This window comes from Crassostrea angulata, chromosome 2 (assembly GCF_025612915.1).
Source record: "Crassostrea angulata isolate pt1a10 chromosome 2, ASM2561291v2, whole genome shotgun sequence".
Lineage (NCBI taxonomy): Eukaryota > Metazoa > Mollusca > Bivalvia > Ostreida > Ostreidae > Magallana > Magallana angulata.
The window spans coordinates 8,197,143-8,217,292 of NC_069112.1; the positions used below are offsets into that span (position 1 = coordinate 8,197,143).

General features: G+C 33.3%; 1 protein-coding gene across 1 annotated transcript in view; it reads left to right on the plus strand.

Moving 5' to 3' along the window:
- Positions 1-20,150, plus strand: part of LOC128171913 (transient receptor potential cation channel subfamily M member 2-like) — an 89,431-nt gene that overhangs the window by 27,838 nt on the left and 41,443 nt on the right. The window contains exon 7 of the mRNA XM_052837686.1: positions 18,640-18,757. Within this exon, the coding sequence (XP_052693646.1) occupies positions 18,640-18,757 (118 nt within the window). The remainder of the gene's footprint in view (positions 1-18,639; positions 18,758-20,150) is intronic.

Sequence of the window (20,150 nt, forward strand, 5' to 3'; positions counted from 1 at the left end):
AAAAAACCCTCAAAAATTAGGTTTTTGTATAATGTTAAATATTAAAATTCTAAAAATTAAGGTAATTATCCATACGTCACAAAACAACGTCTGACTTGTTTCACGCGTTATTACGTCTTGTCAGTGTCTGATCAAATTGAGACCTAATAGATGTATTTAACAACGAAACGAAGCTGACCTAAAACTTAAACAAATCTCTATTTATTAAAAATTCTGACAACTAAGATCAATTATTACCTAATCAAAGGGATTTTGTTGTTTTATTACAAATTAAATATTTGCGTCTATTTTGAACTGCCAGTCAATAGACTGCGATCTATTAGGCCGCCGGTCAATAGACTGTGATGTATTGGACCGCCGGTCAATAGACTGTGATCTATTGGACCGGCAACGTATATCAGAACGCGTGTACGTTATAATGTTACATCCTTTCTCAGGGAATGTATACTTCTTTACATAGACGCTGTTTTTAGTACTTGGTGAATCCAAATTCAATGTTATCTAAATGGAGTATCAAATATTCAACAGTTTTAAGACTGCGGAACATTAACTGGCAAGATTGGAAATATACAGCGTACGTCAATTTCACTTGTTGCAGTCAAAACATTTGAAATGGGCGGAAACAAATTGACAGGGACGTCTGAGAAAACACTGGATTGAAACTGTACATGTAGTTATAGGAAATGTATTTTCAATCCACCTCGGCATTTCTAACTTGCTATATACATGTTAATTAAAGCGATCGAAAAACATTATATTTAGTATCAGCTAAGGACAAAATTTAAAAAAAGGATTTTAAAAAATTATTTTACCAATAAGTATATACCGGTAATCAGCAAATATGAGAAGATCTCAATTCTGGAGAGATAATAGCAAGGCATTGTCCGATGACTTCAGAGAATCAGTCGTCACAAGTCTGATATCAAGTGAGGTTTATTCACAGAGAAGAACAATCAAAGTTCCCATTAATAAGATTAAAATTATATCCAATAATAGAATATATAAAATTTTCATCTAAGATGTCATCGGACAATGCTTTGCCCTGCGTATGATATCTCCGAATTGGTATTTTTTCACATTTGCTGATTATACTTATTGATGAAATAAAAAAAAATTCAACCGCTTTTCTGATATTAATTAAAATATTTTTCGATCGCTTTACATTAGTATGCAAGTTATAAATGCTGAGGTGGATTGAAAATACATTTCCTATAACTACAGTTTCAATCCAATGTTTTCTCAGACGTCCGTGTCAATTTGTTCCCGCCCGTTTCAAATGTTTTGACTGTAACAAGTGAAACTGACGAAAGCTGTATATTTCCAATCTTGCCAGTTAATGTTCCGCGGTCTTAAAGCCTCATATAAGGTAAAAGACTATTCAAAATCTAATGGGTTGAAGACTCCGCCTTCTTTGTGTAAACTGATATTAAATTGAGATGTTGTAATGCATGCAACAGGTTTGGTGCATGTAAAAGATGAAAAAAAATCTTAGTATATTGCATAATGGCACGAAAACCATCTGCAAATTATAAACACGGAAAACTTAAAAAAGGAATTAGGTAATAAAACAATTATTTAATGCTTGAACAGTCAATAGACCATAATATTTTCCCGAGGTGCAGGGAACAGCTCAGTATGATCTATTGCCCGAGGCCAACTGCTCAAGCATTAAATAATTGTATACTATTCGTTAAAGGGGCATGGTCACGATTTTGGTCAAATTCTATTTTTCTGTTCTTATTATTTACAATGCTCTATGAATGCATTTCAAATGATCGAATGAAATTTGGATGCCCGTAGATCAGTTTTAAGCAAGATGCAGGGCTCACAATTCTTTGTCATGTAAGCAAGGCTCGTGCCCTGTTTTTGTTTACATGGGTTCCATATACCAGTAAAAATCTTCAAGAAAATTTGTCTGTATTCTTATTTATTTTAAGCATAAATAAACACTTCCTAGCGATTAACACAGTCATTTTAAGTCTAAAACTGGAATTTTTACTTCAACATTCACAATGTAAACAAAACATTTGTTTACATAGCGAGGTATTGTAGCTCTGTAACTCGCTTATAACTTAACAAATGACACTCAAATTTCGGTTGCCTATTACAAATGCCTTACTGAAGCATTATAAACATTAAGATCGAAAAAATAACGTTTGACCAAAATCGTGACCATGCCCCTTTAAAGCTTCATCATTTTACTCTATACACGCTTAACAACGAGCATAAATATATTTTCCTCAACATTAATTTTCAGAATTAAAATTATAAGTTGAAGAAATGTTCTTTTTTTATAAAACAGTATTTAAAACCAGTAAAAATAGTTCAATAGAGGTTTTGTCTTCAAAGCATATCAGGTAAAAAGCATTTTCCGTTTAAGTGACTGCGATGTCTAAATACCGATCTCGATCGATAATACTTATCGACATTGAAAAAAAAACAACATCTTATGCGATTTATATATTCCAAAAAATCAACGGTTTGTTCAAGTCTTGTTTTATATTTCACAAAAAGCTAAACAAACTTTTTCGAGAGATGAAACGATAAACCAGTGCAAAGTATCATTTTACGGATTTTCTTTTCACAATATATATTTTTATGAATTCCACAAAAAATACGCCCATTGATATCCTAAAAAGTCCGGTCATTTAGGTAATTTTATTTTCTTTTGATTGAGGATTACGTTTACTCAGATTTTGAGATTTCAAAAAAATATTTTTACAAACTAAATTTTTAAAATAAATCATGCGCCGATGCGATTTAATTACATAAGCTGTAATGTTAGGATACGCTCGTCACGTCACAACGAAGTACATATGACGTCACAAAAATGCATCAAATAATATGTATAACATTGTTGTCAACATATGTTATTCAGATTTTAGGGAATACTTCAAGTCAAAGTAAATTTCTAATGATTCATATAATATGGTTTTTCAGCCGATTTTTAGCTCCGGGACACCTTAACATTGCTGCATAACGTTAAAGTATTTGTTTTGAACAATAAATCCGTTCATTTTACATAGGATATAAGTCCAAATTTTTTTTTCTGAAATTCAAATTTCAGGCTACATATTAATATTAATGTATTAATATTTTTTTTTTTTTTTTATTTATGTTTTTTATTCATGACTTTCACAGCTTTCTTACATAATACATTTCTTTTGGAATCTCAACATTTTTTTTACATACAATATACATGCAAGAATAGATATATAATAGTTCACAATGGTGTGAAAGTTTGATTTTTATGTTTTTAGTGGGGGTGAGAAAGGACAGAAAACATTGAGTGAAATAATATGCATATAAACACAAACAAAAGAAACAAAAGAAGAAAAGCAAATAAAAAATATAACATGCACACCAACTTATAAATTGACAGCTCTAAATTTAAGGATTTTCCAATATGTGATTATAATATACACAAACACCAGCATGAACATAATATTTAGCACGTACATGTACATATATTTATTTATAAGAGAAAAGAAGGCGGAGAGAAAAAAGCTGACGGGGCAATGGTTGCTTTGCAGCATAGCTGTCTATTAGGGTTTGCTTATCAAAAAGATTTATTTAGATATTTTAAAAAAGCATCATACATTCTTTTAACAAATAGTTGGGGATATAGTAAAGACTTGCTAAATTCTTTCAATAATATTCTCCAAGTGTCTCTCAAATTTTTCAAATTCACAGTTCTTTAAAAGTAAATATTTTTCCACAAGAAGCCTGTTTTCAATTTTCCTTTTGAGTTCCAACACACTTAAAGTTGGGTAAGTTTTAAGTCTACAAGTGAAAATATACTGTTTTACAATATAACTTAACAGGTTTTGTATTCTATACATATGGTAGTTTTTATATTTACCAAAAAGTATACTTTGCTTATCAAACATTAGGGACACCCTGTAGTTTCTTAAAAATAACTCTTCAATGTCACTCCATAGTTCTTTTACAAATGGGCATTCCACAAAAAGATGGCTGATTGTTTCAGAATCTTGTTTACAAAAAGAACATTTAGGGGATTCAATAAGTTTAAGCTTATGCAAGTAATAATTTGTTGGTAATATCCTGTGTAAAATTTGGAATTGTAACCAATGGAATTTAGATTCTTGGGTTGTCTTAAAAGGAAGTTCAAATATTTTATACCAATCATTCTCATTAAATATTGTGTCATTCTCTTCCCATTTTAGTATTGCTTTATTTTGGACCCTCTTTTCCCTTATCAATATATTATACATATCTTTACATCCTTTTCTATTTTTGTAGAATATGGCTAATGTGTTTGGGATATATGGTCCAACTGTTGGTTTAATTTCTTTTATATTGCATTCACCTATTCGTTTTAATATACTCTTTTTTAGACCATTATATTCAACAAAGTTAGTCTTAATACCAAGTTCAATTAAAGATTCAAAACTTCTAAAGTCACCATCTATATCAAAAAGGTCAATGATGCAAACAAAACCAGCATTAAAAAAACTTCTCAAAAATATACTTTCCTTGTTTATCTTTACCCTTGGGTTATACCATATGTGTTCAAAAAGTGGATTGGTGTTTTGGGAGATTGTCTCACTTATTTTTATGTAACTTAGGAACACCTCTGACCAAAATTTGTTACCTATACTTTTACTGTGTTTAAGTACATAATCCGAGCCCTTTATCCATAAGTTATTTATTTTTATTTTCATTTGAGCTTCTAATAAATTAACCCACTTGGATTTTGATGTGAGGAGTCTACGAATCCAACTTGATTTCAAAGCAAGTGTAAAATCAGAGTAATCAATCATTTTCAATCCCCCCAGTCTATAATCTTGGATGACAATATTTTTTTTTATTTTGTGGACTTTGCCACCCCATAGGAAATAATATAGTTCTTTATCAATTTCTTTTAACATTTCATTGTTGGGATTTGGTAAGGTAAGAATAAGGTGGTTAAATTTTGGAATAATTAAATTTTTCAAAACCACTAATCGTCCAAAAGGTGTTAGTTTTCTGCGTTTCCATTGTTTCAAAGTACTTTGAATTTTTTGAAATATTGGGTTGTAATTTAAATCAATCATTTCAGTAAGATTTATGGAGAATTTAATTCCTAACAAGTCAAAAGTGTTATTTCCCCATTCTAACTTCCATCTTGAATGATGAAAAACCTCTTTTGAAAATTTTTTGCTCCCAATCCAAACAAGTTTTGTTTTAGAAAAATTTATTTTTAGTCCTGATAAGTCAGCAAAAAAATCTAGTTCTCTTAGAATTCCATCTAATGATTCTGGGGATCCATCTGAAAACAGAGTAGTATCATCTGCATACTGTGAAAGTTTATATTCTTCTCCTTCTATAATTATACCTTTAATATCTTTGTTATTTCTTATAAGAATCCCTAAAACTTCTGCACATAAAAGAAAAAGATATGGTGAAATTGGGTCACCCTGTCTACAGCCCCTTTGAGGGTAAAAATAATCTGACGCTATCCCATTTTGAATAACACATGACTTGATTCCACTATAGAAAGTTTTTACCCAATCTTTAATTGAATCACCAAAATTAAATAGATCAAGGGTCTGGTAAATAAATCTCCAAGATATGGAATCAAATGCTTTTTCAAAGTCTATCAACATTAATAATCCTGGTATTTGGTTTTGTTCAGTATAGTTCATTAAATCATACACTAGTCTAATATTTTCTCCTATGAATCTCCCCTTTAAAAGTCCTGTTTGGTCACTACTGATTAGTTTGTCTAAGACTTTTTTTAATCGTTCAGCTATACATCCAGAGGCTAATTTATAGACAACATTTAATAGACTTATTGGGCGCCAATTTTTTAAATATTGCTTAGGTTTTCCTTCTTTGGGAATACAGGTAATAATTCCTAATTTATTAGTTTCGGAAAAGTTTAACAATTCATATGAGTTATTTATTGCCCGTGTTATAAAGGAACCCAAGTCTTTCCAAAAAAATTTAAAAAACTCGCTAGAGAAACCATCCGGTCCAGGACTTTTATCATTCTTCATTTTTTTAAGAAAGTTTAATACTTCTGTTTTAATTAATGGGCCTTCAATGCATTGCAATTCCTTAGTATCTAATTTTGGAAAGTCAAACTGATTTATTTTTTCTTTAACAAAATTTTCTCCAGCTTCCTGTGTTTTTTTACTATACAGCTTCTCATAGAAGTTTTTTGTTTCATTTAAAATTTCATCTTGATCATATATTATTGTTTCGTCTTCTTGCACTAGTTTTGGTATTTGCTTATTGATAAAGTTTTTAGATTCTAAAGAAGTAAAGTACTTAGAAGGCTTTTCACCTTCCTCTATCCATTTGCTTCTTGACCGTAAACACTGTCCTTTAAGCCTTTCTTTTCTAATATTCTCAAGTTCATTTTGTTTACTGGTAATATCAGGCAAGGATTGTTCTCCTAAGTTTTGTTCCAGAATTAGTATTTCTTTTTCTAATTGTGATTCTCGCTTACTTGCATTTTTCTTCTTAAAAGTAGAGTATGAGATTGTTTTTCCTCTTATTTCCATTAACAAGATGTCTAGAAATATTTGGTCATTTATTGTAAAAGATATTATGTCATTGTCTATCTCTGGGATTAATTCTCTATTATAGACTAAACAGGCATATTGTAGCTTAACCTCGCAAATCTTTTCCTTAATTAGTTTAACATAATCCTTGTCTGTTAGTAGTGAATTATTAAATTTCCAAAAACCTTTACCCCTCTTAAATTCATTTGTTTTAAAAATTAATACTACTGGTGAATGGTCTGATCGATAACTATTTTCAAACTTTATTTGTGGAGCCAGAGATAAAAAAGATTGTGAGATCAAAAAAAAAATCAAGTCTTCCCTGTTTAATTGGGTTTCTCTTTCTCCAGGTGTATCTTCTTAATGTGGGAGTATTTTCTCTAAAACTATCAATTAAGTCAAGAGTCTCCATGAGTTTATGAACTTCTACTTGTGCCTTAGGATTATTTATTCTTTTATAGTTCATTGTATCTAGGTCTTGATTCAATACTAAGTTAAAGTCCCCACCTATTATAACATATTGGCCTGAGTAAATTTCTTCTATCTTTCCTAACAATTGGGAATAAAACTCTGGGGTATCAGAATTTGGGCCATATAAGTTGACTAGTAAAAATTGTAGGTTGTCGATTGTAGCCTCTAAAATAAGATAATTTCCATTTTCATCTCTGTAATTTTTATGTACTTTAACTTCACAATTATCATTAAAGAGAATTGCAATTCCCCTTGAATTTGACTTATATGAGCTAAAAAAGACCTCATGACCCCACATTGTTTCTATATAATTTTCTTCTTCAGTTGTAAAATGTGTATCTTGAATAAAATAAACATTATATTTTTTCAGTTTTAAATTCATTAAAACATCTTGACATTTTCTTTTATCCCCTAGTCCTTGACAATTTACAGAGATGATTTTCAGTTGGTTGGTCATATAATCATCTGTTAATTTAACCATTGTCAAACACAAAATACATAACAAATATCATGCCCCGATAGAGAGAAGAGAGGGATATTATGTTCCCTATTGAAAATAAAAGGCTGTGCATATTAGAAAAGGTACATATTGCGCAGACTGGCAAATGCATGGTAGTTTATTTTAACTAGTTTTTAACATGACCCTGTACTTGGTTATACACATATATGAAAAAAGATTGTAATATTAGCTTTAAAATAGGGACGTTTGAAGAGACAGCAGTGCTTATCCTCATGTACAGTTATGTTTAGAAGTTAATTGTGAGGATGTAATTCAATTGGAGAATTACTTATTATTTGTAAAATTAAACGCATAATTACATCCTCCCGACTCATGTACATAAGCATGTAATAAAGAACAGAATCACGTCTAAAAGTAACACTTACTCTTTAAAGGATAACGCACGCATATCTCTCAGGTGTTGTCAAAGTGTTGTGACTTTATATAAAAACAAAAAAGGGGGAAAAACGGAAAAGAACAGAGAAAAGATCCATTCTCTGATTCCCAGCTGTTAAACCGGATACGACTCTGCTGATACTAAATATAAAACCCGAATTGTACACTGAGAAATTCCGGCGTAACATACACAATGAAAGAAAATTGGCGGACGATAGCGCATTATTAATAACACTTTAAACAGAATAAAATAGGGAAAAATGCAGAAAAAATGGAAAAATCATAGAAAATTTACAAATCAGGTAGATTGAAGGTAATCATGAAAAAGGTCATACAATTGTGAGAACAATAAAGTAAAAAAAAGTCTCTTTTTAAATATATATATTATATATCCATAAGAGGAAAATGGTCATTAAGTTACACAGGGAAATACCGTATTTTGTTCTTCGCCACCACTATTGTTTACCCGGAGTCAGTATTGATGTTTTTCACTGCGCTCAATCCGACATCCTTTATATGAACGAATCTGCGCGCACCTATTTTGCTTCCATACCATCTTGATACTACGACAGTTACATTTAGATGTTCATTGTCGACAAGGGATCTCAGCAAGGCTCTCCCTGCCCCGTGTTCTCCGTCGTCGTCCGCCCCCTCGTGAATGGTTCCGTCGTTACTCTTAAATCGATAGGCAAACACATTGTGGCTCGCACTTGACACTGTAGGGACACGCATGATATCGATGAGAGCTCCTCTGACCTGCTTGAGAGATTCGGTCGGTGTAGCGTGGGCGGTGAACCGATTACCGTTGTCCTCTATTTGTTTACCCGCAGAGATTGGACTTTTGATTTCTTCACCTGAGATGACCTCGTCAGCGGATGGACGTTGGCCCAGTTTGTCTCTGTATATGTTGCCGCTCCGTGTAAAAACCAACTTGTCTCCCTTGATTTTCGTGTCCACATTTTTGGCAGCGTACTTCTGTTGTATATCAAACAGTTTCCTGCGTTTTTCCCTCAGCTCCTCTGGCTGGTGGCTGGCTATTCTGATGGGCGACTTTTTGCTGCGGAGTACCGGGATCTTCCTCATCACCATATCTTTGTAAATTTTGTCAGCAAACTGGATACACACCGGTCTAGGAAATTTTCTTCTTGCGTCTCTGTCACCCATTCTATATAGGGCCTTAATATGCATGTTTCCAACAGACTCCTTATCCATTTCCAGTTCCTTTTCAAAAACGTTTTGTATTATTTTTGCCAGGTTTTCGTCGTTCCCTCTTTCCGGATCATGTTCTTTAATTCCGTTAATGATAATGTTATTTTCAAGAGAACGGGCTTTTAGTTCTAGGATCTGTTTTTCTTGGGAATTTACACGGAATTCCAGTTTGATCACATAGTCTCTTAGTCTACTTAGCTCCCGTAGCATTTTCTCTTGATTACTTCCGAGTTCCGTAACGGTATATAAGGTATCATTCGCTTGTTCCTGCACCAATTCCACCTGTTCTTGCATTCCATGCTTACCTCGGATATCGTTCGTTAATTCATCTAGATGTCGACCTTGTGCATCCATTCTTAACATGAAGCCCCCAAGGGTATTTTGGATATTGGTAATTCCTTGGAAAATATCCCTAATTTGAAATTCTTCAATTTTGTCCTTTGGAGGAGGAGTCTCCGTTTCCGTTTCCGATTCCATATTCGCTAAATCAGATACTCGGTGTCTTTTCCTATTATCTAAACTCTGGGTAGCGTTATTACTCATGTATGTAGATCAGTGAATACAGCTCAAACAGGTAAACAGGTAAACAAACAGATCTCCTTTGTTGATTTAAGACCAAATAAAACACTTACTGATTTACTGTCCACAGTCACAACACGAACAAACACCGGATATTGGTTTTGTTATAATTTTTCACAAGTCTTTTCCACTATTTCATCTACTATCACTCTAAAAATTTCACTCTTAGGGTGCACGTTAAAAAAACCCCCCTTACATGCCGGGCATGCGCAGTACCTGTATTAATATTAATGTACGAAAAAAGCACCATTTTCCGCAATTAATTCTATATTTAGCAACAGTCGTAACTTTTATAATACCGATGGACCAGCCAACAGGGTAACATTTGACAAGGATATATCCCAAAATACATGTTTGATGAATTTTAACAAAGAAAAAAAAAAAAAAAAAAAAAAATATATATATATATATATATATATATATATATATATATATATATATATATATATAGCACATGGAAATTCACTTTTGCTGGAGCTCCACCTGCGCCCCGACAGAGGCTCAAACCCACGACCTCCGGAACCCTTTCTCCTAGCATTGAGCGGCCACCGCGCTCCCCACTCGGCCATCTAGGCAAGACAAAAATCTTGCTTTCGATGACGAACGGAACTTAGCGCGCCGGCCGCGCACTACACAGTCGCTTGAGATACAGGTGGAATACAGTTTATCGACAATTTGAGAGAATCGGAACGATACACATTGCAGAGATACACACATATATAATCAGCGCAAACATTGCAATAACTCTCATATTGACATATACCTGCCCATAGTGAATGATATAGATATATATATATATATAAAGCACAGGAAAATTCACTTTTGTTGGGGCTCCACCTCCGCCCCGACCGAAGCTCGAACTCGCGATCTCCGGAACCCACTCTCTTAGAAGGGAGCCGCCACTGCGCTCCCCACTGTAGCGCGCTAGGTTCCGTTCGTCATCGAAAGCAAGATTTTTGTCTTGCCTAGATGGTCGAGTGGGTAAGTTCTTGTATATAAACACAACCAGAGCGCTCTGTTTTCATCGCGTCGTCAGGATGATCGATGAACTCCTTGATAGTCAACGTAATATGCTGTTTAATTAATAAACTTCACAAAGCAAATTGAAAGTTAGAAGGGGGCTAAACTTATCAAAAATCTTGACAAACAAGAAAAAAGGTTCTTGTGGTTACGGCTTTGTATAACTTTGCAAAAAAAGAGGGAAGGCCCCTCCCCCCTCGCAATAGCCACCAGGTTCCGACGCCTATGCTACGCAGTTATGCGTTTTCTTTCATATTTGTAATTTAAATCTTTGAAAAAATCCATTTTATAACCATTTTTGTAGTTGATATAGTTATGTTGAAAGTACTAGCAAATTTTCGAAAATAGGTCACTGAAGCGTTGAAGCGAGGGGTTGTGTCAAAAATAGTTCGGACCGGAAGTATTTGAAAAAAGCATCACCCGTTTGATAAAGCAAAGGTTTATCACACGGGTAATATACACCACATGTATGATATATATATATATATATATATATATATATATATATATATATATATATATATATATATATATATATATATATATATATACTACTCCACTCAAACACCTGAAATATGCCTCCTCTTTGTCCAATAACTCAATAATTTACAACATTTTATGTAAAGGAGGTGGTGTGTACATGAAATGAAGTCAGTTGGCATTATATATATTTTCGTAGATACCTACAGTTGGCAACTATATGTGTAGATCTTGAGGGAGGGGGTCAGAAGCCCCCCCTCCCACAAAACTATATTTCAGACCCCTTCTTTTAGGTAATTTTTATTGATCTTGAAGGCATCCTCTCTATTATAGAAACACATTACATGTCACCGTGGATACACATGTGTGAAATGCCCACTTAATGTACAGGACGATCCCGGATTCAGAAAATTCCCCATGGGGGAGGGGGCTTTGAGAGATATCTTTGTTTGGCAGGGGGTGGGCGATTTTCTCCTCTTAATCCATGCATGGACTTGCTAGTAGGTTTTTTTCTATGGTAACTATATGCTTCGCCCTAACAAAGTTTCCCACGCTTTATTGACTTGCAAAATTGTAATAGATTTAAGAGAACTGAACCTTTGTTCCGGCAGCAAAATGTCAGATATTGTTAACTATAAATGACTAGCACATGGATGCATACATGTGTATATAACAATTTATTGTTTAAAGAAAAAAGACAATCCAGGAAAGGTGTGGCTTGACAACAGCCCCCCCCTTTTCTACATACCAAAGCATATTTTAAAGAAAAAAATAGTGTGCAAATATTTATTCCTTGATTTTAATTAATGTTGCACTATTTGTTTTGATCAGTATCGATGTTATAAATCTATGTCTCTTCTACAACCACTACCACCTCGCTGAAAGTATTTGCGTGTATTCCAGTCAACACTGGTGCACTATCCTTGCTATATTCCTTGTCTGCATGTGTTCTATATTGTATATACATGTATCAGACACTTATGATCTGTTTTGAAACCGAGTGCCGGAATTATCCGATATCTATTAAACAGATTCTTTTTTTTTACAAATTATAAAGTCTTTTAAGATATAACATCATAATTATCCAATACTAGTAGTTTTTTAAAGCTATAAATTTCAATTCAAATTCTTTATTGATCATTAAATGTCCTCAAAGGAGTAACGGGAATATTGCATGATAAACATTCATAATGCACAAGTAACACATCTAAAAGATTGTATGATTGAAAGTTTACAAATACAAACATTAGCATTATGTACTTATATGTGCTTAATACATGCACATGTATGCATATTGACATATACATGTATTTAACGTCCATATATAGATATGTCAAAGTACACACAAAATTAAATGATTTATCACACGACGAAAAACTTATAATTAAGGTCTTCCGTTTTCAACGGAAGACCTTGTACTGATTCTGTTGGTAATTCTTTTTATTCTTTTTTTTCTTCTAGACGTTTTTTAAAACTCAAATATCTTGCTTGTTTGTTGTCCTATAAAGTTCAAGTTTTCATAGCTTATTGGTATTTACTATTTCTCAATATCTAAGGAAAATCGTTGGAATCTACACTTCCGGTACCGAGTTATTCCCCTTTTCCCCAAAAATATAGGCATTCTTGTGCACCCAAAGGCTCTGAAACCGCTCACAGCATGTGTTACAAAGTCACAAATCTTAGAAATAGAGAGTTTGAACGTTGTCCTCCGAGTTTTGTTTTTACAATTTTCCTCCTCTAAAGTTTCAAAAAATTAATTTGAATTTGTGTTTCAAAAAATGCTGATTTTTGGTTGTGTTTTTGTTATGTAGCTCTTTAGTTTAAAATTTTCTCTAAACACATATTGAACAAAATATGTGCAAAATATCAAGGGCTTTCACTTGACACCACTGACAAAGGGCTGGCCCCTAAAATTAGGGATCTAGAGCCCTTAAAAGTCTTCGCTTTATAACTCTAAAATGGTTAATATCTCGCTATAGCTGTCTATAGAAAAGTTGTTCATTATTGTGTTATCAATGTCGTTACAAAATTATTTTGTACCGGTAATGCATAATATGAGTGTAAAAAGCTTGTCTTGTTAACATGTACCTGTATTCATTTGGCAAGTAAGTGAATCGTCTTCATGCGCATAACGTACATATATTAACAGCTGAAAGTGTACCAGCATATACGGGATGCTTTGATTCATTTGAAAAAGTGTCTAAAAAGTATACGTGTACATGTTTTTCTTACAGCCTTTTTTAGGAGTCACCTCTGTTTAGGTCCTATAGTGGACAACCGTTAAGAAAAACAAAAACGAGAAAATATAAACGTTCTTTTTCTTATCTAGTTAGATACATAAACTAGATTTAAAAAAAATAACTTCCATGAAATAGATTTGAGTCATTTTACTGCAAGCATTTCAAATCGACCTAAATTCTTAGTTGTGTGCGTCATTACATAACCCATCTCGCCCGCGGCCGAGGAAATCGATCGCCAAGGTCGCGGCTGGACTACCTAGCGGTCAGCGGTTATCTAATACACAAGAATCGCGTCTGTCATATACACAAGAATCGTACACATTGACATTAAAGCTTACTCTTCTTAATTTGAATTAAACGATAGAGTGTCAGTAAGAAATCGTTCTGTTTAATCATAAAAGCAATGCCATTCTCAAACTGAAGCAGTATCAGACAGATAGATCAACTGAGGGATTAAAGGGGGAAAAACTTATATTAATTAGAGTTTAGTCATCATACTGCAAACATTGTAAATCTTCCTGGGTTCTGAGCTCTTTATGTGTGTTTTACCTTTACGTAAAGTATCCGATCCCTCATCCGCGGCCGAGGAAATCGGTCGCGGCTGCACTACCTAGAGGTCAGCGGTTATCTAATAACAAGATATATATATATACAAGAACTGTTTCAATTTTATGTTCTTAAAGTTTGTTCACCTTCAATTTATTTATTTAAACATTAGAATTGAGAAGCCCCTCTAAAAATTGATAAAAGCGATATTATTCCAAATCAGAAAAATCATCAGACATAAATCAATAGTGAATTTGTAATTCTAAAATGTTCTAAAAACTATACATGTACTAATAATGTTATAGATAAACAACGAAAAACCACAAAGATTAAACCTTAAAATGATGATCACCCCTAGAACATAGCCAAGGAGATCCCGCGCGAGTGGACAAGTGATCCGCGGTAGCTTCGTGTTCTTCTACATGTATTTTATCACACGTGCATGTTTATTGATATTTTGTACGATTCCAACTATTTGTTTATTCTAGATTTTGACCGGTACATGTAAGATTAACTTGTGTTTCAATTTAAGATTTTTTTTATTTACCCACGAATATTTCCGCTAAATACTGCTGAGAGGTTTTATAGATATCGTAGAAAGTAGTTGACGTCTTCATAAGGTTGCACATAAAATGAGAATGAGAGAGAGAGAGAGAGAGAGAGGGGAGCTCAAAATTTGAAGCATTATTTAGCCGAATTAAGAAAATGAAACAGTCTCCAAGCGTTCAAGGCAGGATAAAAAAATCAAATATCAAATTAACACATGCGGTACAGGCAATTGCAACATCTCTGGCCTTTCCGGCAAGTTTGGAAAAACACCTCGAATGTATTAACATCACCGGATGTTAGAATTTTATACAAAATGGAGTCGCTTCCCATTAAAATAAGTATCGGCAAGAAGTCTTGTATGTCGTTTCTGTGTTATATTCTAGTGTATATTGATACCTTTAATGAAGTATAGCTCACATCTCAACAGATCATAAAAGGTGTTGTAATTACAGTATATCAAGTTTTATAAAAAGGGGGGGTTGTCATGGACGCCTAGGTAATACATTCGAAGTGTTTTTCCGAGCTTGCCGGAAAGGCCCGAGAAGTTGCGTTGGCGTATGTATGCATTTAATTGCGATAGATATTTGTTCTTGGGGATTTTACTTATTGTTATATGCACATTGATAAAAAAAATCATTGAAGTTGTGTAGTATGAGGTTGTAATGCAGATTAAGTGACCTAAAACTCAGCTGAATATTTTATTTTTAATCTAGCTTGTCAAAATAGGAGATTGTTAACTTGTAGCTTGTTAACTCTGAAAAAGTCTAGAACAGAAGAAATAAAGTCTTTATAGCTTTCGCTACATCTTCTTATTTATGTGTACGCGTACATAAAGCTATTTTAGATTTTTTTTTTTTTTACTGTATAAAAAGTGTTGTTTTTCCTAACCTTAAATTTAAATCTATAGAAATTCAATATCTACATGTAACATCTCAAAAGCTTTGATAGCTTACCGCTTGGAAATCATTTAATGATGCAAATTGACAAATGCCCATGAAAATACATTAATGGACCCCAAGGGTTTCTTATCCTTTCCGACGATGATGAGAAGAACTCAAATGTGCATACAAATCATACATTTACATGTATATTTATATGTGATATGATAGAAATAATTGAAAAATATAGGTCTTTTTTGTGCCGCACAAAACGGGCGAAGAGGATTTTTATACCCCACGAAAATAAAATGAAGAGGGGGGATAGATAAAAATCGCCTTGTCCGTCCGTACGTCGTGTCCGGTCTATATCGTTCTGATGGAGAAACATTGGAAGTGTTCTTACTTCATACAAATATTACTCATTACCTGACGAAGCGTCATGACCTAAACCCAAGGTCATTTGGACAAAGTTAAGGTCACTGGCAGGAAAGTCCAAAATTTGTTTCAGGTCCACTTTGGAATTTTTACTTCACACAAAGATTGCTTATGACCTGAGGGTGTGTTATGATTTGTCTCTAAGTAATTTAAGGAGAAACATTCTTGGGAGTGTCTATTTCATGTAAAGATTCCTGATGACCGATGATGTGTCATGAACTTGACCCATGGTCAGTTGCGCAAGTTCAAAGTCATATTAAACATGTGTCATATCTTGTCTTAATGGAAATGAGTAAAAGCTAGAGTTTGACATAAAGATTACTTGTGACCTGTAAATATACCCTGTCTTGTATGACTCACTAAAGAAAAAGAACCATCCATTATTCTCTAATAGAGAAATACACGAGTAATGACTTCTTTCTTAGCGGTATATCATTTGTGAGTTTGCTAACAGTACCTTTTAGATGGTCCAGTGGGAGCAATGCCCCCCTTTCTCTCAACCAAAATTTCCTTAAGTTAACGCTTAGAAAATTGATTTTTGGGTCATTTCCCCCACTGCCACATCCACACTTTTATTATAAATAAATTAATTATATACATGTACATAAATGATGTACTTTTTAAAGTTATCCTAAACATGAAGTAAGTTAAACGAAGAACTTGCCTGGTATGAAAAAAATACTTTGAAATTGAGTCTCGTTTTCGATTTCTTGAACTTACTATTATCATATTGATAATCCAGTATCATTAAAAACCATTTCCCTTCTCCTTACACTCGCCGGGTTCTGATAGACCTGTATCAATAACAGACTATCTCCACTTGACCTCCACATTTGCATACAATCTAAATAAACACCTACTTAGCAAAGATATGCCTTTATCTGTTTAATGAGTGGTGCAATACTCAATCTAGAGGTTACATAGAAAACAGGCATGAATTAATTTATTTTGTCTCCATTTGAAGAGTTCCAATCAATTTTCTAAAGCTCTAATTGGTAAGAAGAAATGGTCGTGTAAAGATGACCTTTTATCAATACAGGATCTGTCAGGCTCTGACAAGTGTCAGGAGAAGGAGGTGTTTTAATCAGACTGATAGACAATCATTTCGCGACACGAAGTTGCGACGGAAGACCTACTCGTTGCTTTGCAACGAGCTCAGCTCTAGTTCATTCAGAAATACAAATGATCTTGAGGCAATGTCCATTAAATGCATTTTATGTGAAGGAAAACCTTAGGTCTCAGCAACTACCAGGTTTATATCACACTCGTTCAAATTCTGTTTTAAGCCTTATTCTTTTTATAGCTAATTAGTAAATAGAAATTTTCAACTAGGAAAGAAATATATTAATTACAGATACTGTAAAACGAAAAGAATTTGGCGCATACATATTTTAAGTGCCAGTACATTGGTGCAATTATATTTTAGCGCATGCATCTCTTCTTTGAAAAAAGGATACAAAAAATGTTGTTGTTTATAAACGATCACGCCCAAAATTTAGTTCTGTGTTCACTCAAGCACGTGAACACAGCGACTTTGATTTCTATCTCGCATGCACGGTAAACTGTCGTTGAGAACAATACACTTACTTTTGTGTAAATCGTCAGTAGATAGATATGATAGATATGAAAACATTTATTGGCGATGATGTGTAATTTTGGTTGGTAAAAAAAATTGAGTTTAACATGTCGACTTGGATAACACTAGAAGAGTCCCGAAACTAAAAGTGAAATCGAATGCTACATTTACCATGAGTTTCGATCACCACGAGAGAATCTTTTTCCAGTAAAAACACAAAAAAATAGGTATTGTTTTGTTATCCTTATATCCACTAATCAGAAATCAAAGAAATTAAGATCAATCATGTATTGTCAGCGTTAACGATCGCCACGCTTAATCACATTTTCACCTCGAAGCGCTAAATGGTAGTGGCATGGGGAGAAGCCCAATTTTCAAGGTGCTAATGAGAGATATTAAAACGCAGTTAAAATTGAATTAATTAATCCATGTTTAGGCACTTATACCCGATAACCCATACCGTTAACCTGTGTAATTGTTTAAACAAACAGAACCAACAGCATCTGTTATTTAAATGAACACTGCTATATAGCCTTAAAATGGACTGACGTTATTGTTTTGTAACTTGAAGAAATATAATACATATGGAAAATCGTTGGCGCACTATTAATTTTAGCGCTCAGAGGCAGTTGCGCCAAAGGCGCTAAAATTTGTAGTGCGCCATATTTTCTCGTTTTACAGTATATGATATTTAAAACAAAAGAAAGTTTCTCCCGATTCAGCGATATGTAAGGACAATCAAAGCATTTTATGCTCTGTTTAAAAAAGATGAGCAAGCGTGTTGGAAGTATTTGCATTATAAATAATAATTTCATTCTTTCTCCAACCAATGTGGGTCTTTATTTTATTCCTGGTTTCCGTGGTACTAATCGAATAAAAATCAAAGACTCCCTCTGGACTCCTGGGGCCCCATTCTCACCAAATATGAAGGCACAAATATGAGATACAGGGTGTTAGCTAGTCCTTTGAAAAATCCCTTTATAACTCTATTATACGGAATGTCCTAGGCTAGCAAAACCTCTTTCTGAAAAAGGTCAAAGTCAAATAGAATAGTTTAATCAACAGCTTGTTAATACTTTTTTTCCTTTAAAAAAGCTAAGGGAAATAATCTTATCTACTTAATAGAAACACAGTTATGAATAACATGATCGAACTATTTTGTTTTGGTTTAGAATAATCAATTTACAAATTATTCTTGATCTGTTTACAATGTCAATATCTCAAGTTAAAGAATAATTTATGTTTTTAGATTGGAGTTTTTGACCTAAATGAAGATGATCCATTGAAGCTGTCAAATATTGTAGGAGAAACGGTGGTCAGTTGCTGGTCCATGAAACATGTAATTCCAACTCAAGATAACGTACAAGGTTTGAAATTTAGTTATCGTTATCAAAGCCCAGCATTAATTTAGCAAGACTGGCTGCATTTGAGGGATTAAAAAAAATCACAATATTTCTTTGCAATTTTTTTAAATCATCAACAAAGATATGATCTCTAGTATATGCATTGTTAATGGTCACTTTCTTGCATTGTTGAATGAAATTTAGTTTCCTGATTTAAAACATTTTGATTTCATGAATTGATCAAGGGATCTATACTATCTCTTGAATTATGACTTTATCTTTTCTGTTTTCAAGCATCAAGACTACGTATTTCAATCGACTTATTAACCTTATTATAATACTCTGGCAAATGCAGTTGTTCAACTCGAAGATCTATATTACAATGCCAAATAAACTTTATTAAATTGAAAAGTTAAAAAGGAAGTATTACAGAGTTAAGTTAGAAACTACATTTTGCGGGGGAGGGGTGTTCAGAAGACTTTTAGCAAAATTGATCGCTGACAGTTGCCTTATCGTACCCATGTAATGGCTAAACATATTGTGATGATAACTTAATTTTGTATCTGGATTTTATTTCTTTTAAATTGTATTGATTGCCATGGTTCCCTCCGATAACAAATTAAAGAACGAAAATTGATTTATTTGCATTTTTCACTTTCATTGCAGTCATATTAAATACACCGTACCGCTGAAAGAAATATATAGACCCCAAATATTTGTTTACATTTTTGTTTAAGCTGAATGTGTAGATTTAAAAAAAATACCTTAGAAAAAAAAAGAAAAATAGGGCATCACAAAATGTGCAACTGTGATTCAGAGAAGCCCTCCTGTTATTATTGTCAAAACTGTCAAGGTTGAATTTGTCCCGTATTTACCTCAAAGTTCCTGCATATTCGAACTTTATATATATATATATATATATATATATATATATATATATATATATATATATATATATATATATATATATATATATATTTGTTATATTCAGTAGTATATTCTCACTAAATAAATCTATATAGACGAATAGTCAATAATTGTAATATTAGCTCGTCCGAAAAATATTGACCGGTCAATATTTTTTTTTTAATTGACCGGCTAGGAATAATGTCTAGAGAACATTCCCTCTATTTCAAATAATCGCCTCTGATTTGTTGATTCGTAAACAATGACGTAAATAACTCTTCGCGACTCCAAAACAAGGTGACGTCATAATAGACAGTCAGTCAAGGCAAGTAAACAACGGACGCGCAATGCGACGGTTTGCTATCATAACGGATATAAGGATTTGCGAATTACTGTGAGGTAAAATCGGGTAGAACATCTGTATGTTAATTCTTACGTCAGCGGAATATCACCAGTGGCCGTTTGATGCTGAGGATATTTTGGAAATGAACTTTACACAAAATTAAATTGA